This window comes from Pongo pygmaeus, chromosome X, assembly GCF_028885625.2.
Source record: "Pongo pygmaeus isolate AG05252 chromosome X, NHGRI_mPonPyg2-v2.0_pri, whole genome shotgun sequence".
Taxonomy (NCBI): domain Eukaryota; kingdom Metazoa; phylum Chordata; class Mammalia; order Primates; family Hominidae; genus Pongo; species Pongo pygmaeus.
In genome coordinates this window covers 31,800,677-31,823,737 of record NC_072396.2, presented here as the reverse complement: position 1 = coordinate 31,823,737, position 23,061 = coordinate 31,800,677, and the positions used below count along the sequence as shown (strand labels likewise).

The 23,061-nt window shown below is 37.2% G+C and overlaps 1 protein-coding gene across 9 annotated transcripts in view; it reads left to right on the top strand.

Annotated features, from left to right (window-relative positions):
- DMD (dystrophin) overlaps window positions 1-23,061 on the top strand; it is a 2,105,574-nt gene that overhangs the window by 2,029,232 nt on the left and 53,281 nt on the right. For 5 of the 9 annotated variants that reach the window (XM_054470953.2, XM_054470955.2, XM_063660504.1 and 2 more), the window contains 5 exons: window positions 12,610-12,776; window positions 15,040-15,151; window positions 16,729-16,865; window positions 17,576-17,614; window positions 21,935-22,000. In XM_054470953.2, coding sequence (XP_054326928.1) covers window positions 12,610-12,776; window positions 15,040-15,151; window positions 16,729-16,865; window positions 17,576-17,614; window positions 21,935-22,000 — 521 coding nt within the window. The remainder of the gene's footprint in view (window positions 1-12,609; window positions 12,777-15,039; window positions 15,152-16,728; window positions 16,866-17,575; window positions 17,615-21,934; window positions 22,001-23,061) is intronic. The other 4 variants (XM_054470954.2, XM_063660502.1, XM_054470959.2 and 1 more) reach the window with 1 other exon arrangement.

The following is a 23,061-nucleotide window of genomic DNA, read 5'->3' as shown; positions in this document are numbered from 1 at the left end:
AGATAGGTTTGTGTTGTAGTTGTGAAACCTGTTTTATTTATACACTTACTGCTAAGGAAAAGCACATGTCATTTTGTTTTCCATCTTCATCCTTCTAAAGTAGCACTTCATTGTTATGACCAAATCTTTTTTTCTTCCTTCCTTCCTCTCACCCTGTCTTTTCCTTCCTTCCTTCCTTCCTTCCTTCCCGCCCTCCCTCCCGCCTCTCTTCCCTTCCTCTCCTCTCCTTTCCTTTCTTTCTTTCTTTTATCTTTTCTTTCATTCTCTCTGTCTCCCTCCCTCCCTCTCTCTCTCCCCTTCTCCTTCCCTCCTTCCTTCCTTTCTTCCTTCCATTTCTATCACCCCTAAAATTCCCTCATGCTTTATCATCTCACTAAGTCCCAATCTCTGGAAAGCACAGCTCTGTTTTCTGTTCCTATAATTTTGCCTTTTCCTGAACTGGATTTTAAAGGATTGTAGGAGGCAGTAGTGGAAGAGCTATAACTTTATATCTTGTTCTTTTACATAATGCACCCTGATCTACACCTGGGAAAGTCTATTCCATGGTACCTATAGACAGATATATGTGCTTTAATGTATATGTGAAACTTCTAATTTAACTTTCCTGTTAAATTAGAACTCTGTAGCATAAATTAATACTGTTGAGTAAACTTAGGGATTTGCATAGATTTAAAATTGTGCATATGTTCCCTGGGGCCATGGTGTTAATTGGTTTATTAGTCAGGTGGAGTGGAGAGCCTGAGGTCAGGACAGTTGTCCTTGAACGTGGAAATGAAGAGCGGATAATCACCATGTGTTATTGTTTGGGCTGATTTTATCTTTAATGGGTGATTCAGAGTCCTGATTAATATTTGGAGCAGTGACTGCTGGCCTCCTACCTGCTCATTATCTTTAGAACTTTAAATGAAATGCTTGATTTCTACCCAAGATGGTAGTTATGGGAAGCCTTTTACTTCTTCTTGTCTCACAAAGACAACTCTTGACCTCTCAATCCTTAAACAAAAAATTCTGCACATGTGGGGACTCTTAAACTCATTTTCATGGCTGGAGATTCACATTTAGGGATCTAGGAAAAGCACATCTAGGCAGAGTAGATGAGGAGATGCTTTAAGAACCATGACAAGGACAGGAAGGAAATCAATTTTGCGTTAGGTTTGTATTTTTAGAGAAAACGAACCCTGGGGAACTTTTCACACTCATTACTATTGACATTAATACCATTGTCCTGTCCCTTTCACACTCATTACTATTGACATTAATACCATTGTCCTGTCCCTTTCACACTCATTACTATTGACATTAATACCATTGTCCTGTCCCTTTCACACTCATTACTATTGACATTAATACCATTGTCCTGTCCCTTTCACACTCATTACTATTGACATTAATACCATTGTCCTGTCCCTTTCACACTCATTACTATTGACATTAATACCATTGTCCTGTCCCTTTCACACTCATTACTATTGACATTAATACCATTGTCCTGTCCCTTTCACACTCATTACTATTGACATTAATACCATTGTCCTGTCCCTTTCACACTCATTACTATTGACATTAATACCATTGTCCTGTCCCTTTCACAGTTACTAAAATGACTCTTGCCCACCCTCCCGCCTTGCCTGCAACCCCTTCCCATGAAGGAGTGACTTGGGAGAAATAACGGTTTCCAACCAATGTTGTATTTTGGAAACGTTTCAAGCACAAAGAAGAGTTGAAAGGATAGTCTAAAGAACACTCATCTGTGTCATACATCTGTTCAATCCATGGTTGCTTTTCACTCTGCTTACCTCTTCCACCCTCTCAGCTCTGTTTATGTATGTGTCTGTCTGTGTACATAACACACAAACACATTTTCCCCCATGCCATTTAAAAGTAAAGGAGCATCACAACATAAACCCCTAAACACTTCACCATACACCATTTTCTTAAAGGATGACATTCTCTAACATAACTGCAATGCTATCATTACACACAAATTTAACAGCAATCCAGTAATACCCTCTGATATGCAGTCCACACTGAAATTTCCCCAGTGCCCCAGAATTGTTCCTTATAGCCACTTTTTTCTTCCAGCATCTAGTCAAGGTTTTTGTCTGTCATGTTTCTGTACCTTCATTTAGTTTTGAACAGTCTCCCAGCATTTTTTTTTCCTTTCATGACATTGACTTTTTTGGTAGGGGGACAGAGTCTCGCTCTGTCACCCAGGCTGGAGTGCAGTGGCGCGATCTCGGCTCACTGCAACCTCTCTGCCTCCCGAGTTCATGTGACTCTCCACCTCAGCCTCACGAGTAGCTGGGATTACAGGCATGCACCACCACACCCGGCTGATTTTTGTATTTTTAGTAGAGACGGGGTTTCACCATGTTGGCCAGGCTGGTCTTGAACTCCTGACCTCAGGTGATCCACCTGCCTTGGCCTCCCAAAGTACTGGAATTACAGGTATGAGCCACCACGCCGGGCTGACGTTGACATTTTTGAAGAGTTCGGACCAGTTCTCTTGAAGAATGTCCCATACTCTGGGCTTTTCTGATGGTTTCCTTGTGATTAGATTAATGTTAACATTTTTTGGCCAAAAGACGATAAGATGATGCTCTGTACCTACCACTGTATCACAATCTGGAGGAACAAAATGTTATTTTGTTCCTATTGGTATCACTAAGAATGTTAAGGTGGTGTCTACCAGATACTTTCCTTGTAAAATATCCTTTTCCCTTTGTAATTAGAAAGTAATTTTTTGATATTGGACATATTATAATATCCATTCCTTAACCTTTTACTCTATGGTTTTAGCATTTATGGATGATCCTTGTCTAATTCAGTTATAACATTGGTGGTTGCATAACAGTGGTTTTCTAATTCTACCATACTTTCTGCACGTATTAGACCATTTTCTTATGTAAAGAAGAGCTTCTACCTCTCCCCCGTCTATTCGTGAATATCACTGTGGACATCCAAGGTGGTTCTGAGTGTACAAAGAATGATATCTCTCTGTACTGAACTGCCATTGGATACTATGTTTGTCTTGGAATTGTTTAAAATGGCAGTGTATAGAATTGAAAGTCCTTTCTCCAGAGAGCAACATAAACATATGTCTAATAAATACATTTCCATATGAACCAACTCTTCTATGGGAACAACACATTGACATAATTAAAACATGTAACATGAAAACTGTGCTGAATTGAGAAGCCCATAGAGTTTTGTTTCTTTTTTTCTTTTTTGCCACTTCAATATATATGGACCCGCACCTGTCAGTCCAGGTAGCTCATACATGCCGTAGCATCTAATGGTACGAGGGACATGTAATGCTGAAAAGAAGGGGGAAAGGAGGTGATCAGATGAGATATAAGTATGCATTTATCAGTGTTGTGGGGTATTCACTTGCACCTTCCATTGGCTCTCGCAGCCATGTTATCAGCATAGAATTCAGTTGAAGATTTATATTCACCTGGACATTGTCCTAAGTGGGCGTTGCTTACTTAGCTATCAGACTCAAGTACTTTCAAACAAATTAAAGATTCAAAAGATTTTAGGGATCACCCTGCTTTTTCCCATAGGAAATCACTTCTGTCCTGTCTTTTTAAGACTATTTTAAGCATATATTTAAGTATTAAAATCATAGATAATCTTAAGCTGTTTCCTTAACCTCTTTGGGCCTTTTCTTATCTGTAACATAAAGTTAAAACAGGTTATCTCAAAAGTTACTTATCCCTAAGTTTCTTTGATTCTATGCTAAATGTTATAAAGGCCGAAAGGGAAATGGATTATTGTACTTATTTCAAAGCTTGGCCATGATCAGCGAAGTCTTACCTGATCTTCTGGGTAACAACTCTTGTAACAGAGCTATAAGATTTAGAAAACAGTCTTGTACATAGAGTGTGGCATTTCACATGAGACCAACTGTTCTCTGAATGGAAACACACACTAAGAGCAAGATGTGAAAAACCATTGTGTACAACCTCTTATAAATGATCCCTTGTGTCCCTACACTATAGTTTCCTCAGTAACTCAAAGGTAAAACCCAAGTACCTTGTGTCTAAGAGGATCAAAATGTCACCTTCCTTCTGTTTTATTTGTTACGTGCAGGTTTTGTATAGTTTTATAGAGTTTTTTTTTAATCACTCATTTGATTTTCATAAAAATTGGGATTGTTTGGAAGAAGAGTCATTAATATTCTTTACAACTTGTTCTTGTTCCTCCTTTTATGTTCTTTGCTGGTGCAGACTTCTCTCTTATGTAAAATATTCCACTGATGCCCTTGGTAGATTTAGAGGTTGTTAAAGAAATTGTAATAACAGATCAGGGAACAGTCAGGGACTGCCTGTCCTATACTGTCTGACCCTGACTAACCATTTTCCTTGTAGTTTTAAATCTTTGTGTACAGACTGTAATTCAAAAAACAGTTTTTATAAATTTAAATTCAGCAAATCTTTCCAAATGCTAAGGCTTTTTATAATGAGGGCTAGAAAAGTTGAGTTGTCAGCTATTAATGCCAATACCTATTAACAATGGCAATGACATTGAAATGATTTTTTGGATTTATGAAGGGAACATGTTACTAATGAAAATAGCAAATGAAAATGGCCACTGTATTAGTCCGTTTTCATGCTGCTGATAAAGACATACCTGTGACTGGGCAATTTACAAAAGAGAGAGGGTCATTGGACTTACAGTTTCACATGGCTGGGGAGGCCTCACAATCATGGCAGAAGGCAAGGAGGAGCAGGTCACAACTTACGTGGATGGTAGCAGGCAAAAAAAGAGCTTGTGCAGAGAAACTCCCATTTTAAAAACCATCAGATAGCGTGAGACTCATTCACTATCACGAGAACGGCGCAGGAAAGACCAAGCCCCATAAGTCGATCACCTCCCACCAGGCTCCTCCCATGACATGTGGGAATTGTGGGAGTTATAATTCAAGATGAGATTTGGGTGGGGACACAGCCAAACCATATCAGCCACAAAGGAGAGATCACCCTTTTTAAAAATCTGTGGTTTGCCCACAATGTTTTGCATAAATTTACCTTTTTCTGTCAATAAAAATGTTTAGAAATTCTATTTATGGATATGTATGTATTTAATATTTGCATATTTAGTTCTTATTTTTTCTCTAAATGGTTATGACCTGTACTAAGTAAAATCAAAACACACACACACACACACACACACACACACACACACATTGTACTAGCAGACCTGCTTTACCTTGCTTGGGATAATTATTTGCCATGATTAAATAAATAAATTTCTGCAACTGTTTATCCTGGAATACACTGCATAGAGTTGTCAGTTTGAGAAGCAACTTGATTTCAAATCTGAGTCTACAATTTTAGCATGTTTCCTTGTGACTTCTAGTTTGGGGCTTTTAATTTCCCTTTTGCTCTCTCTACGCTCAGTTTATGAACCAGTGTGGCATTTCGGCAGTTGAATAGGCCTATGGTAGCCTCCCAATTTCTGTGTTGTAGAGGATAGTTGCCGGCTTATTAAATGCCCTGCAGGACTCTCAGGGAAGTCTGTTGTTCAGTGAATAGTGATGAATCAATGTTGATTTCTTAGTTTTGACAAGTGAACCATATGGTTATGTAAGATGTTAACATTGGGGCAGGGTTTCTCAACCTTGGTGCTACTGATGCTTTGGCCCGAATCATTCCAGTTCTTTGTTGTGGGAAGCTGCCCTGTGTACTGCTGGATGTTTTGCAGAATCCTGGCCTCTATCTACTAAATGCTAGTAGCACCCCCTCCCCTCGCCCAGTTGTGACAACCAAAAATGTCTCCCGTAAAAGATACCAGGATGAAATCACTTTTTGTCAGTCCCAAACTAACGAGAGCCAGGACAGCATGAAAGGAGGAGGGTTCATGGTTACATGCCTGAGATAAAGACTGTCTCAAGGACTTTCTAAAATCTCCCCACAAGAAATTCCTCTGTTAGGACTGCAGCAGTGCACATAATATGCTCTCAAAAGAACATCTGCCCAGTAATGGCATCTCCACTAATAAACTGACACCAGTTCTGGCGTTGAGCATCTGAAACGAACTATGTTTCCAAGCAGTTTATGTAAACTTCTGCTTTTACCAATAAAAGTTTCCCTCTACAGTCTCCTCTTCAGATGCATCTTGGGTTGTAATCCTCATTTCTAATTCCAAAATAAATTCAACATATTTGGAGATGTTTTTCTCTGATGTTTTTTGGTCGGCACTCCAAACATTGTTATATTTCCTCTGGGGTACGGCATCATTTCCGGTTGAGAACCACCGACCTAGAGAAAAGCTATCTGCCTGTGCAGTTCCTTTCAAGGGCCCCAAGTGTGAAGTTTGTGTGTACGTATATTTTAAGCCAGATCATTCTGTACATACCTTCTAAGTCCAGATGACGTCTGTTAGCCTTTTATGTGTGATACCATCACATAGAAACCAACACAAGGACATTTACTTTAATCTATAAAGTAAATTTTGGACAGTTTGAGAAAGTAACTTATTTTGTCTTCTACTCTTTACAAAATCTTTATAAGTGTATGTTTTTGCTCTTCAGGATGACTAGGCAGGTTTTTAAAATTCTGACTTCATACAGATTTTATAATCTTCCTTTTATTTCTTGCGATCATATTGCAGTGAATTCCCACCCACTGTTCAATTCAGCAGATTTTAACAGAGACTCCAGAAGTATAGTTCCTGTCTTTAATTAATCTGCAATTTAGGAAAGAAATTAAGGAGGTATCGTTATGTATTGTTTCCAGGATGGTGGTTTCTTGTTATCTGAGAATTACTGGGCACAGTCTCTGGCCCAATGTTTACTTCTCTATATAGAGTTGACCCTTGAAAAACATAGGTTTGAACTGTGTGGGTCCACTTATAAGTGGATTGTTTTCAACCAAATGCATATCAGAAATACAGTATTCAAGAGATGTGAAACCTGCGGATTAGGGGTTCAGCTGGGCCTACTGTGGGACTTGCGTATGGGTGGATTTTGCTGTATCTCAACAGCCCCGTGGGAGCGGGGCTGCGGGGGGCCAGGAAGCAACCCCTAGCATATACTGAGGGATGACTGTACTAATTATTGTAGTTTATTAAGTATTCACATGGTTTTCACAAACCTCACAATTGAAATGCCAATTGCCTTCTCCTAAAAATACAACATATATGTTTATGGTAGCTGGGATGCAGGGCTTGCTGAGAAATACTTAATTGCATTTCTTCTGTAGCCATGAATTAATTTTATTACCTTGAGAGAAAAATGAGTATTCAGGTGGACCTCCTGGCAGGCAGTTGGTCCATCAGTGTCCAAGGATTTATGGAAAGAAAGCACAACATCAAAGAAATCCAAAAGTTACTCGGAACCCCAGCAACTCTCCTACCTCCAAACTTGCCATGTAATGCCCTTTGAACTTATTATACTGATAGTTAAATCCCTTTGCTAGAAATTCTAGATATTGAGAATTCTTTAACTGTGTGTATACCTTGTTATATTTGTATAAAGGTGATATTTGTATGAAGCCACCCTCCTGTGTGCTGTGACAGAGCAGTAGTAATGACAACTGATTCCTTCCCCTAGCTTTTATGTTATGGATGGTTTCTGGCAGGTGAGGACCAACAGAAAAAGAGGAGAAACCCAACATAATTCCAAACTGTGACTATCATAATGGAAGGAGCTGTGATAGCTTTGCTTTTTGTGTGTGCATGACATAGAAGGGGAAAATGGAGTTATTGCCAAAACAACAGCAAAAGCAAGACAAAGCCAACAAACAAAACAACCCAGGGCTAAATGACCTTTCCAAGAGATTTTGCTTGCATGGCTTGAAACTGGTGTTTAGAGATGAGGACAAGGTCACCCTTGATACTGAGAGGGGATTATATCTGAGACTTACATGTATCTCAACAAATAATGGTACTTACAAAGATTATCTCAGTCCAATGAATTCCATCATACTTATCTTTTGACCTTAATAACTTCCTGCTATTCCAATCTATCCCTATATATTTTTTTCTGGAATGATCGAAATGTAATTTTAGCTGGGTTTAATTCTAGTTCTGTTAGGTCTTTACAGAAGCTTGCCTGGCTTTTAATTCTTTCCTTATTTATTGCCAGACAAAAGGAGAGGGAATATACCACTAGGATACAGAATAGTTTGTCATAAAAATGAAAGATTGAAACAGAATGAGAATGTGAATCCCTGTACCTTGTCTTCAGTGTTGTCAGTTGGCATAGGTGAGCAGTTTTAAAAGAGCCAACATGATGGATCTTGCATCTTAGGGGCTAGAAAGAAATTCGAGAATGTTCAACCTTTAAAGCACAGAAGAATCTATAGTATTTTGAAAGAGTAGAACATTCTACAGCCTCCCTTGGTAATTCACACTAATGCTTTAACAACTTTCAGCATCAGGAAATTCTTCCGTATGAGCTACAGCCTAAATTCTTCATGCTGCTTAAGTCTGTTTCTTCTTGTTCTGTCCTTACTGGAGAGATCGAACAGCTGGTCACAGGCCCCTATGCGAGAGCCATTCACATAATTGAAAACTGTTATTAAATCGCCCCTTCAGAAGTCACTCTTGCTTGTTCTCTCTCTCTTTCTCTCTCTCCCTCTGAGAATCTGAGAAGATTCCAGAGCTGATTAACATGTTTCTTTACTGATGACCTTCTCAGCTTTTAATATGTTAACGTGCACTAAGAATTTTAAGAGGCAGATATAATGTGCAATGTTTCTTTAATTAATTTGACCTTCTCATGAAGCATTTTGCTGGACGATTGATCTGCTGGACATACTGGGAAACACTGACTCAGAGATTTTAGTTGAGTGGGAACCCTATGTGAGCCTACGGTACAGAACAAAAGAAAGTAATCCAGTTACACTGTCCGGAGAAATAGAGGTACATTCTCAGCAATCATATTTGAAGAATAGTTTTCTAAATGACAATGGCAAACTAAGCCATGTCATGTGAAGAAGAAGTAAAAAGAATAGGAATGAAGAGGCATGGACAGACAAGACAGCTCTGGTAAAATATTTAAAGGGCTGTTCAAAGACCAAGAACTTCTGGGTTGCTGGTCAGATGGATAATAATAATGACAATAACAATAGCAAACATGATTCTTGCTATGTGTGAGACACGGTTCCAATTGCCTTTCATTTGTTGACTCATGTAATCGTAAAATAACTCTATGAAGTAGGCACTATTAATATTTCCACTTTGTAGCAGAGAAACATTAAGACACAGAGAGTTAAAGTTATTTTCCTAAGGTCACACAGCCAGTGAGTGGTGAACTCCAGTGGTTTAACTCTGGAACTTCTATATGCTGTGCTGATGGATTTCAGCTCAATGTGATGCAGCACTTTTGACAGGGGTATCTGGACATAGGTGTTCAAGATCACCTTCTAAGGATGTTTCCTAGCTCTCTCACATGGGTGGTGTAGTGGCTGTAAGCACACACTGGCATGGGTAAGAGTTTGGACTCGATGAATCCTGAAAGTCTTACGGCTCTGTGGTGCCATGCCAAAAGGATGAGTTGACTTGCATGATCTTTTTCATTTTTAGATTCCATAAATCTTTATAAACACTTTTTTCCACAAAGTACCTCTGTGATGGAACTCTACACAGAGAAAAGTGCTCAGCAACAGCTTTGTAAAATTTAACTTTTAAGTTCAGGGGTACCTGTGTAAGTTTCTTATGAGGTAAACTTGTGTCATGGGGATTTGTTGTACAGATTATTTTGTCACCCCAGTATTAAGCCTAATACCCATTATTTTCCTGATCTTCTCCCTCCTCCCCCCCTCCATCCTCTGATAAGCCACAGTGTGTGCTTTTCCCCTCTATCTGCCCATGTGTTCTCATCATTTAACTCCCAGTTATAAGTGAAAACATGCAATACTTGGTTTTCTGTTCCTGCATTAGTTTGCTAGGATAATGGCCTCTAGCTCCATCCATGTTCCTGCAAAGAACATGATCTCATTCTTTTTTCTGGCTCCATAGTATTCCAGGGTGTATATGTACCACATTTTCTTTATTCAGTCTACCATTGGTGGGCATTTAGATTGATTCTAGGTCTTTGGTAAACAGTAGCATTTGATCAGAAGTTTGAACTGATACCATTTTGCAGCTAGGAAATCCAAAGTTAAACAGTTTATTATAGTGTTGCTAAATTTAGAAATAGGGGTAATGACTGGAGTACTGTTGAGGTGATCAGTGTTATAAGCCAAATGACCTGTCAGTCTAAACCCTCCTGTCTTTCTATCTGAAATGTGGATATGTCCTTTATTAGCAAACCACATTATAAGAGAAGCAACTTGGGTTTGCAGCTCAAATACCCATTACTTGTGTGATACTAAGTATTCCCATGTCATATATTCAACTGAAATTGGCTGTGGAATAAGTAATGCTTCTTGGTTCTTGGCAAAAGCAAATGAAAATCATCTCTGGAGAAAGCACTTTTTATTCTAGGCTCAAACTTTTATTTATCTCTAGAAAATATTTGTAAGGTCAATTTAGTATGTAGTAAAAAAAAAAAAAACATATTAAGCACACAAGAAATCAAGGTGGAAAAAGAAAGAAATCAAGGTGAATGAGAACCAGAAGAAATAGCAAGCCATAGAAGCAGACCTACGATAACATCATATTCCAGAATTATTAGACAGATTATTTTCTTAATTATGTTTATGCAGTTAGAAAAATAAAAAACAACATTGAAAAATATCTACAGGGAACCACAAACCTGAGAAGTTACCTTAAAAATGACCCAGTAGTATTTCTAGATATCAAAAGTACAATAATCAAAATTTAAAACTTTATGGGTTTACAGCAGACTGCCAAGAGAAATGGATACCCAGATAGTAAGGCAGAAGGGATTAATAAGAATGAAGCACAGAAGGATGTTTTAAAAAGATGTGGGGCAGAGAGGGGGGAACTAGGAAAGTCCTGTTCAGAGAAATATAGATGGACGAAGTCTAACATTTATCTAACAGAGTTCTGAAAGTAGAATAGAGAGGGAATGGAGAAGAGGCACTATTTGTTGAGAGAATGACTGAGAAGATTCCAGAGCTGATTAAAGACTCTAAATCACAGGTTTAAGAAGTCCAGTGAATCCTAAGCAGTCTAAATCAAATCCTAGAAACAGCACAAGATAGAAAAAGGATAGATTATCTTTAAAGGAGCAACAGTCATCTTTACTATTGACTTCTCAGCAGCAACACAGATAGACGAAAGTGGGCTAATATTTCAGTATTCAAAAACAAAATAAAAATGAGACCCCAAAACCATTCAATCAAACATTTTATTGATTGAATAAATAAATCAATCAAACAGGCCAGGCGCAGTGGCTCACGCCTGTTACCCCAGCACTAATGGGAGGCCGAGGCGGGCGGATCATTTTAAGTCAGGAGTTCGAGACCTGCCTAGTCAACATGGTGAAACCCCATCTCTACTAAAAATACAAAAAGTAGCCAGGTGGGGTGGCGTGTGCCCATAGTCCCAGGTACTTGGGAGGCTGGGGCATGAGAATCGCTTGAACCCAGGAGGCGGAGATTGCAGTGAGCCGAGATCACGCCACTGCACTCCACCCTGGGCAATAGAGATAGACTCAGTCTCAAAAAAAAAAAATTATATTTAATGAAGATCACTATCAGGAATATGGATTTTTTTTAAAAAAAAAAAAAGAAAGGAGGTATTTTCAGACAAACGAAGGTTGAGAAATGCACCACCAACAGCTAAAGGAAATTCTAAGGGACATATTTCAGGCAGAACTAATCCCAGATGGAAGATTTGAGATGAAAGAAAGCAATGAAGAGCAACAAAGTAGTCAATATATGGGTCAGTCTATCTAACAATATAAAAAATTAAAACAATCCTATAGGGTTGAAAAAAACAAGGTATAATTAAAATTCATGAATATAGTAACATATAAATCAAATGATGGTATTTTGAGATTGTTGAGATCATTGTCCTGTCTGGGATGAATGGTATTTCTTACATTTAGACTTTGAAAAGAGAGAGAAATAGAGAGGCAGACAGAATCAACAGGGCATCATGAAAACAGCGCTAAGCCAAGAGGTTTGGATTCTATTATCAGCTCTGCTGCTAGCTGTATGGCCTTTGAAAAGCTACTTTTCTGGTCTACAAAATCAGTTTGCTTGTCTATTAGATGAGGCTTTGGAAACAGATGATTTTTAAAGCCCCTCATTATGATTCTGTGAGAAACAGATTCTCTAGAAGAAAAAAATCAATTGTCCCCCTCCTTTGAAATTTTATCAGTAAACACCTGCATTTCACTTCTGGCTAACTTTTTATGTATCAGTTCAAAAATTAAAGCTAAATATAGTCTCGCTCAGGTGTGTAGTTTGCTTACCTTTCTCGTTTGTTGGTTTTGTTTTCTTTTGTGGTCATCTAGTAGCCAAAAAGAGTAATGGCAGTTTACCAAAGCCTTAGGAGTAGGTAGCTCTTTGGATATTAGGGAGCATTTGCAGAAACAAGCTGTGAAAAGCCAGCCTAGCTTTGCAACCATTGTTCTTTCTTTTTTTATTTAGCTTATTAATCGAACTGATATACACCTCCTTTGCCATCTTGCCTTCTTTCCTTTCATCCTTTTGCCCTCCTTCTCTCTCCCTCCTGTCTTTGCAGGCTAATAATAAGCCAGAGATCGAAGCGGCCCTCTTCCTAGACTGGATGAGACTGGAACCCCAGTCCATGGTGTGGCTGCCCGTCCTGCACAGAGTGGCTGCTGCAGAAACTGCCAAGCATCAGGCCAAATGTAACATCTGCAAGGAGTGTCCAATCATTGGATTCAGGTATTAGGAGCAAAAAAAAAAAAAAATGTCATTTTTTTCTCATAATTTTTCACCTTTTTATGACTTGATCTTTTATCTCCTGTGCCAGCTGCTGTTAGTTCGTCCCCTCTCCAAAGTGGGAGAGAAGGTGATTGGGCTGGAACATTGATCATTCCTGTCACCCTCCTGATCGCTAGGTTATTTTGGTGGATCTCACTTATTAGGCTGGTGTCCCTTCCCACCTTCACTCTTCAGCTCTTCAGAGCCACATTTTTGGTTAAGCGGGCCAAAGTGCGTGTCTTCATGGAGGTATCACAGATGAACTGTACCTCCTCCTTCCTGGAACCAAAACATTTTTACCATCTTTCCTTTTTCACGGTCTTTCCTGTTTATAGGAACTTCCCAAGAATCAGTTATAAAACTGAGAGATGATTCTATTCTGGGAGGAACCATAATAGTAGCTCAGTCTCACATTCACTTTACACCATTTTTTTTCCTCCCTTAAGTAACAAGAATTGTTTTCAGCATCTTAGAACTTGCTTCTTTATCTGTGAATCTGATTACATTCTTTGTATAGTATCCCAATGAACTTCTAAAGGAATAATAAGTATGCAAGTAAATGGAAGATTCACAAAGCAGCTAAAAAACAACCAGTCCTTATACATTCATAAGTGAAAGAGATAGGAAACGTAGCAGGTTATTCTGATAGTCTTAAAATATCATGGAAAACAAGGCTAAATAAATCTTTAGCCCTGCTGACCTGTTTGGGGAGACAGGATTTTTTAAAATGAATTAATCTCACTTAACATTAATCCTAAATCCTAATTCTGAAACTGTGATGTCCTTAAATGTGTGAATCAACATCAAGGTTTCTATAGTGATGAACAGGCCACAAAGTTGTAAACTAGCTATATGGTCTATGCCTGTGCAGAATCCACTTAGCAGCTAAGTAAACACTCTTTTCCAGTTACGTGTGAACTGGTTTTGTTACTTTATTTTCTAATAACTACCTTGTACTGTTCGTGCTTTTTATTCATAGTGCTTTTGTACTTTTGGTGTTTATCCTTCCATAGTCATGCTGTTTACAAAGAGGTTTTACAAAAACTTTTAGAGGTTTCTGAAGCCTAGATAGACAACAGTGAGTAGGTACTGCTTGCAAAGGATACCTTCTTTCCTTCCTGGTTTCCTGGCAGGTAAAAATGATAACATGGGGGTGGGGAGTGGGGAGTGGGGAAGGGAAGCCACAGTGACTGCATTAGATTTCTTAAGCTACCTTTTCTCTGCTTCCTTAGCTAAGTGGGCTTTGTATACAAGGGAAATTTTTATAAAATAAAGAAGAAGAATGCTTTGGAGGATCTGAAAGAGCACTTTCACCTTCAGTTCTTTTGCCCTTATCATATTATATTATTTTAGGACTCAGCACTTCTCATTCCTCCTTTCCCCCTCTTGAAAGATGGTTGGAATCTAAAAAAGATAGCTTTCCTTCCCACTTCCCCATATGTGACATAAGAAATATGTTTATTTGAATTGGCTGAGGTTCTTATCTGAGAAAGCAAAAGGCAGGAGAGTATGAAACAAAAGAATATCGCATTCTGATAATGGAGGAAATGTACCAACTAGTATTTACAGATTATAAATTCCTCCATCTAATCCAAATTTCATCTTCTCTTGGGGCTTCAGTTATCATTTGTAGGTAATGTGGTGAGAGATTTCTGAAGAGAGAGAGCTAAAAGAGGTCATTTGAGTAACTGAAGATGAATCGTATCAGTCAATTAGAAAACATTATTAAAGCGAGACTTGTTTTAATTGAAAGTTCTTTTTCACATTTCTTTTGTCTTGTGAAATTGCTTTATCTTGACAATTTTTTGAAAATAATTGCTTCAGAAAACTTTTGTCCCATGATGGGTAAGGGGCATGCACAGCATAAGTCTGTCTCTCCTGGAAGTTCTTTTAAATTTGAGTATTTGGTTTTCAAAAGACTGGAAATTTGCCAGTACCTTCCTACTTAATCTCAAAGAGCTCCTAGTGGAGTTTAAATAAGAGCTGAGTTTTTCTTCCCTCCTTCCATGTGTTTATAGGATAATCTTTCTGCCAAAATGTTTTGATACTGTAGGAAAGGCACCGGAAAAATCTGGAGGTAGGAAGTTAATCACTTACCTTGTGGGACTAATGAACATTGCATTCTGTTTCTCAAATTAGAACGTGGTAGAAGGTTTATTAAAGAGTGTTCTTTGGGAATTTGATTCGAAGAAATACATATGTGTTTGTTTTTGCTCTTTATCAGGTACAGGAGTCTAAAGCACTTTAATTATGACATCTGCCAAAGCTGCTTTTTTTCTGGTCGAGTTGCAAAAGGCCATAAAATGCACTATCCCATGGTGGAATATTGCACTCCGGTAAGTTTGAAGCCTGCCTGATGTGAGAGTTAGTTCACCTGGGATAAATTTCAGTTTTGTACAATACTGCAGATCATGTATAATGCTGTGATTTGTCACTTCCCCAGATGTTCCCCAGCTAAAGTGGCTCTCAACTGTAGGCTTCAGGATTTACCCTATCCCTGGTGCCTAGGGGAGTGCCTGGCACATATGGAACATGATAGACGCTCAATAAATATTGTTGGATGAATAAATAGGGTTTTCATTCTGTGTGCATGGTTGTATTGAAGACGTTTTCACATTTATTTTGCACAGCCTTAGAGGTTGTGTGGGGAGATCTTATGGCCATGAGGCGTGTTGAGTATGGGGGATGGTTCTAGGTTCCCCCAAATTCATAACCTACCACTTTTAATCAATGTTGCTCGCCTATTATCTGTCCTGTATACTAGTGACATCTTAAAATCCATTTTAAAAATCCATTTTATATGCTAACACTTACTAAATGCTAGGCATTGACCTTTTAAACTAACCTGTGTAAAATAAGTACTATGATTTTTATCCCCTCTATACAGATGAGGACTCTGAGGTCCTGAGGTTAAATAATTTGCTCGAGGTTCTATAAGTAAGAGTTGAAGCCATCTCCTAAGATGTTATTTTAGGAAAATGTTAAGTGGCCAATAGAACTGTGAAAAATCACTAGTGAAATGGCAAGGATGTAGACTTGGTGGCCAGACAGACCTGAGTACAAATCTCCGTAAGAATTAAAGACAGGCTCCTCTCAGGTTTGTTTTCTCTAAAATAAACCTTGTCCCTGTTGACTGTAGAGCCACCCTTCATGTTTCTCTTCTCTTTCTTTAATTCTTACAATCTCCTCTTCTCTAAACTTTACATGCTTGCTATTCAAGATATGGTCTGTTGACCAACAATCATATGTCTATTGGCATTACCTTGGTCTTTATTAGAAATGCAAAACCGCAGGCCCCAACTCCTGATGCTCTAAATCAAAACCCGCATTTTAGCGAGATCTGCAGCTGGTTCCCATACACAACAAAGTATGAGAAGCTCTGCTTTAGAGCATCTCTCTCTTCCATCATCAGAGTGATCCTCCCAGATATTTGCCTTTCTCACTTTTATTCCTCTTATAGAGATGGTCAGTGATTGAGAATGTACCATGCTATGAATAGACCGAAATTTAGTGGGTGAAGCACGCTATCATTATGTACTAAGTAGTTTTTAAAATACCATAAAGTGTGGTAAAATTTAATGTCACCTTTTTGACCTTAAGACCTATAAACTACCATTTATTGAATAGCCTAGTAAGCTTGCATGTTTCTTTTATTTATCATAACAACGTGTTGAGTTGTTGTTGCTCCCATTTTACTGATGATCAGAGCCTCTGAGAAGTAAATAACTCACCCAAGTTAGTACATGCCAGACCTGATTTCAGAGCCCCATTTGTCTGATTCCAAAGCCTTTGCTCGCAACCACAACACTCTCCTTAATTATAAAACAAGTGTCATGGGGCAGAAGACTGGAGTGGTCATTAGTTTTGAAATCATACTGTCCTAAATCTGATCTCACCATGATCTCCCTTTTAGACTACATCAGGAGAAGATGTTCGAGACTTTGCCAAGGTACTAAAAAACAAATTTCGAACCAAAAGGTATTTTGCGAAGCATCCCCGAATGGGCTACCTGCCAGTGCAGACTGTCTTAGAGGGGGACAACATGGAAACGTGAGTAGTGGCAAAAGCAGAACAAACTCTTGTTTGATGTATATTTGAACTCCTCTCAGCTGAACACCCTCCTTCACTCCCAAATGCAAACAGTCTCTTCTATTTCTTTCTTTTTATTTACATTAGCTGAAAAGAGAAAAATAAGCTGATGTCCACTTGCCACTTTCCCACGTCACTTGACAATTTCTTTTTCCAAAAGTTAAACTTTATCTCACAGGGGAAAAAAAAAAAAACAAAAACAAAAAACCACAACACAATACAGCCACTAATTGCCTTACAAGCCTTATAAGAAATATGGGGACTGTTTACAAATGAGTGATTCCAGTATTTCATTTTGATTTTCCTCTCTCACAAGTCAGTAAATGTGTGTCTTTTTGTATCTCATTGTGTGGTCATATCTAGTCACTTGTTTCTACTCAAAAGAAAATATAGTCACAGGAAACTACTTCACAGTAAGTAGTAATGATTCTCAAGATCAAAGGGGACGTCTTCACCTCTTTTCAACCTGCCCCTCTTTCTTGCCTTAACTCTGACGGCAGTCACACAACTGTTTGTTTTTCTTTTAATTCACTTTACACCTTGGTTTGGCTATTGCTTTCCATGGTTCATACTTAATTGGCTGGATTTTATTTATTTTGACCTTTCAGTAAATTTTTTTGCGGCTGAGTTTGCATGTGTCTCTCTTCACCACCTCATTTTTTGTTTTGCAGTCCCGTTACTCTGATCAACTTCTGGCCGGTAGATTCTGCGTGAGTACTTTTGCTGAAGGGTGCTGCTACCACCAACACATTCGCTCGCTTGGTTTTCTTTTGTTCTGTTTATTTGTTTGTTTTGTTTTGTTTTGTTTTATGGACATATTAATTCCCCTTACCTTCATTTCAGTTTTTTTTTTTTTTCTTTTCTTGATGAGACTTTGAAAGTACCATCTACACAGATCAGGAGAATCAGAGTGGGTTTTTTGGTTCCTCCACCAGGTGAAATTCAAACCAGCAGAAATCCTGGCTTGAATTCAAATTATAATCAAAGAAGTTATTGGAGTTTTAGCTGTATTCCTGGGAGACATGTTTATATATTTCTTCATATAAAAGCAAGGAAGAACCTTCTGATTACATAATAACATTCTTTAGCCATACTTCTTGAGATTCGATGCTTTTTAGAATCTTTAGGGTCTGTTATAAGTGGACTATTAAAAATCAGCAGAATTCGTTTTAAAGTATGATGTTGAGTTTGGTTGAATAATTTTAATGAGGTGTGCGGACTGTTTATCAGGTTATGCCGTGCTATTTGACTAATCATTATATACAAGGTTTTCTAAATTTTGAACTAAACTCACTTTGCTCTCCTCTCCAAACTAAATATTCAGCTCATAAACAATCATACATTTGCTCTAGGAGGAAAGTATTTCTTTGTTATTACTATTGGTGTGTATTAATAATACTGAGGTTAGATACCAGCAGATGATTTATCTCAGAGTTTATAATGTTAGAAAACTCTTTTTTGGGGCCTGTGATTTCTATATTAGCAAACAAAGTGCCTATTTTAAAACTACATTATGTAGGGTTGTTATAACAAACTTTTGGTACTTCAAAGTATGCTTTATTAAAATATTTATTGAAAATCAGACGGCTCTATTATGTATAAAGGGGAAAGGACCAATTCGGAAGATAAGCTTATGTAAGAATTCAATTTCTTTTTATTAAATCTTTTTTATTGTTCCACCATGTAATTTAATTTAAACTAGATCCTTTTTTTAAAAACCCTGTCGTGATAAATGCAAATTATTAATTGAGGTTTATTTTCAGTCTTTAATGGGCCTAAAGGAAGTGGAAGGCTACTCTTTCTTTTTTAAAACTTCGTTATTGCACCCCTTAATTTTGAGCTATGGTAGCTATAAGTAGTATATTATCTGATTTATTTAATCATCATGCTTAAAGAACTTTGGGAGTTATTTAGATTCACTTATGTCCTCTGCCTCTTGGAAATTGTTTTTCCTAACCCAGGTAGTCTGTTATAGAAGTTAGAACCTTTCATAAATAAGAAACTTTTAAAGAGTTGATACACTACAGTTTCAGCTTGATTGGATCCTGATAAGTGAATGGATCTACTCTGTGTTGAAATAAGTTTAACCAAGTAAGAAATCCAAACGACAAATATGCTAAAGAACAGTTGTTACAAATACATAGATGAAAGTATCACTAAATAATAAACAAAGAGTAATTAATAGTCCTTGAAAGGCAAAAAGGAGCTACACGTAAGCTAATGAGAAAAAAATTTTGACAATCAGTTTAACTTATTTTAAGTAGAAGATTTTGTCTTTCTTAAACGTTGACATACTTTAAAATTAATAACATCTTTTATTTAAAAATATTTTCTAACAACTAAAACACACCTCCCAATTTGCCTTTTTATGAAGAGTTGGTTAGATTATTCAGAAATAGTGGGAAGTTTTAATTTTGAGGAAGAAAACAAACCTAGCAGACTGAAGTCTGTGTTTTCTTTAATAGCAGTAACTGTTTAAAGTATTTATTCATAGGATTATAAATACTGTATAAAATATATTACAAAGCCGTCCTATTCAGGCATAAGAGCCAGATCCTAACGTGTTTTATTTTGCAAGAATTTTATCTGATGTTAACAAATCCTATGATGATTACAGTATTTGATCCATTTGATATGGATCACAGAATTTGAAAGTTTCCAGAGATACAGACTGTTTAGTTTTCCTTAGACTAAACTCTTATTTGCTTGTGTTTGTCATATTATTTTTAACTAAAGCTAACATAGGCCTTTATGTTGTTTGTCCATAAGTGAGCCAGTCAAACAATATTCTTTGAGCGATTCTGCATTGAAACCTAAATGAATGTCAGCTTTTAATTAATAGAGTTTTCGTAAAAGATAAGGTGGTGGTGGGTGGGATGGAATTGACCAAGTAGGTCATTAACTCTTATAGTAAGTAATCCTTCTGGGTATATGGTTTTGTGTTTAGGAAGTGGGAAGCAGGGAACAGTATTATTACCTTCTTTTGGAAGTGTTTTAGAAGGCTTTGCACTTAGTTTTGTTTGTGGACTAAGTGGCTTTGTATTTTTACTAATTCTTGGTTTTTAAATGATTCATCTCTGACCAGTACTCCCTTTTGGCTCATTTTCTGGTTTAATAAGTGCCTCTTTTTGTGTATACTTTTTAAGATTTCTGGTTATCATAAGTTCTTGTACTTATGCATGCTGTGATAGGCGCCACGGATATTAATAAGAAAAATAACATGGAATTATCCTTGAGGCTAAGAATTAAAGCTCTGTATAAGATTTTCTCTATAAAATGGTATTAAAGTGTTTTGGATTTATATGCCTACTTTTCTTGGTGTACTTATGCTCCAAGGTCTTAGGCTTTCTTTCTTCTACACACTTCCAGGATAGCAACTATTATAAGGGAAAACACTACTGATGTATTTTCCCTGATGGTAGGCTTTTTGCTTATTAAAAAATATGTAATTGAAAGACTGGTCTGTTCCAAAAGATAGTTCTTATAATACAAATAATCCAAGTATTAATTTATCTTGATCTGCAGTGAAGATTTCAAAACAGACCTTAGCATTTTTCTAATAATGGGCTATGCCAGGGTTCTAGAAGATTAACAGATTAACTCTCCAAAACTATAGTGAAGATTCACATGGAAATCTTTGGATCTGCTTATGAAATTGAGTAGTCATCCTTTTGTTTCCTCTTGACAATTTATATGTCTTTATAACTCGTTTCAATTTAATTATGATTACATTTGACCTAGATGACATTGGTTTCATAAATAAGACCTTTATCTCTCAGGGAAGAATTCCATTTCCCTAGTTATTTGCTGTAGTGTGTCGTAATTTTCTTACTGTAGTATATTAAGAAACATGAATTTCTGGCACATTTTCTAATGCAAGCTTAGCTACTGGTAACTACATCTTTTTCTTTTTTAATGTAATCAGAAACAAACACATTCTCCTTAGTGTTTCAACCAAGTCCTTCAGTGCTACTTGGACACTGGGCTAAACCAGGGTCCTCTCTGAATTACATTATCGTTGACTTTTGGATTTATGCCTTTACCTAAGGGCTTTCTGTGTCAGCAGAGAAATGGAAGAGACCTTTTGTGCTATTCCAATTAAAACAAAAAGTACAAGCCTAAACTGGTTTTCAGAACAGATGGTTTTTTTCCTAAGGTTAATCCAAAAGATACTATAAAAACTTCAAGGATAATTAATAGATCAGATATGAAAGGATGAAAAAATGTTAACCCTACCAGAATTCTAGCCTATGGAGATAAGAAAAGATAGGTGTTTATATACAAAAAGCATATAGACTATTCCTGCTAATGATCTCCTCTTATTTTCTCACCTATGTTTTAGCACACAGTATCTCTAAGAAATATTCCAGATATCATGATGTTCTATGACATTTAGTCATTCTTTTTTAAAACCTCACAATATAATCCAGGGTCATTCTATTTTGTGCTAGAAATTAGTGGTATAGTCTTGCTGCTGGATTGGAAGATACATTCCTTCTTTACAAAATTGCATAGATCAAGACATCTTGATACATGGAGTCTTAAGAAGTCTTGTTACTAGAGTAGCCTCTTTGAAGCTAAAATAATTGTAAGTATCTAGGCAAATGTACAGCTTTGATTCAGTAAGAAGATAGCCTATAAATGGCGCAGGTGTAAACTATTTAAAACTTTAAACCACATAGTGCTAACACAATTTCAGAACTATAGGATGTGAGAAATTACAAAGTAGGAGGACAAAATGCTTCCTAGAAACTGTCTCCCCCAACCTTTTCTACGATGGGAATTTTCCAGAGAAGCTTTTGGCCTCTCTTCATGGCTTTTAGTAAAAGCAGAAGTATGAGAAATCATCTCTCAAACCTGGATTTTAAAATACTTGATAATATTTAAGATACAGGAGCAACTAAATGTATACATTATCCATAGAATTAGAATACAAGCATTCTAGGCCATGTGTATAACATAACTGTGTGGTGGGTTTTTTCTCCATTATCGGATGGTATCTGTGACTAATCACATTTTCTGCCTTATAGGCCTGCCTCGTCCCCTCAGCTTTCACACGATGATACTCATTCACGCATTGAACATTATGCTAGCAGGTATGAGACTAGTTGAATGCCAGGCAAATATTGATTGAAATAACTAACCAAGGAAAGCTAACCTATAATATTTTAAACAAATCTTTTCTTTTCTCCCCAAACTTGTCTGATTCCTACTAATCAACTTGCCCTCTAACGTGCATGCCGTTCCACTGCATGTTGTTTTTGGTCACCAACAAGAGCATTAGTCCAGAATAGTCTTCCCTAACCCTGGCTTTTAAACATTTCCGGTAGCCTTGCTATGTTTTTGTTTATACTGAACACATTTACTAAATTGGCTTACAAATAGTTTAACCTCCTTAGAAAACTGCTAGACCAGACATTCATATATGAAAAAATGATACTATATTATGTGGAGAATATGAAAGCATCAGCTTTCCATTTGTGTATTTATTTTACATGATATGCTGCAAAGAAGAGAATAATTAATTTTCCTAATCCTTGGACTTTTCTGTCTCACCTTCTTTGTGTTTGAGATGATTTTTATACCTAAAAACTGAATTACTAATTTTAAAATATTTTATGCTTGTTAAATCCGTAAGAGTTTGGTTAACTTTTTTTTTAGTTGTAAACAAACAAACAAACAAACAAAAAAACCCCTGTGTAATTGCCTGAGGTGAAGAAGATTTTAAAGGTAAAAATTGGCGGCAGAATGTTTAGAGAGCTTACTGTGCATCCATCCTTTGTCAGTATTCTAACTGCTGGACATGTTTAGCAATCGTGAAAAGCATTAGCTAGCTGTGTAAGTCTGTCATCAGTGGAAAGTAGTAATTGTCTTAAAAGACAAGGGGTAGTGTAAGGTAGGGAGTGCACTTATTGTTAGGGAAGCTTTTCTTCTGGAAACAAAGACCTGTTCTCAGTGAAAGCAAGACTGATCTGTAGGGGGAAAACAGTGAAATATAACTTTCCTTAGAATTTATATCATAAATGTAGTGCTACTAACTAGCTGTGGTCTACCACACACTGCCTCAAATGGTTAAGCCAACACACACATCCTTTAATTTGAAGGATTCCTTTCTCTTCTTGCCATGATTTATCCTTTAGTTTTCAGGAATGTTCGA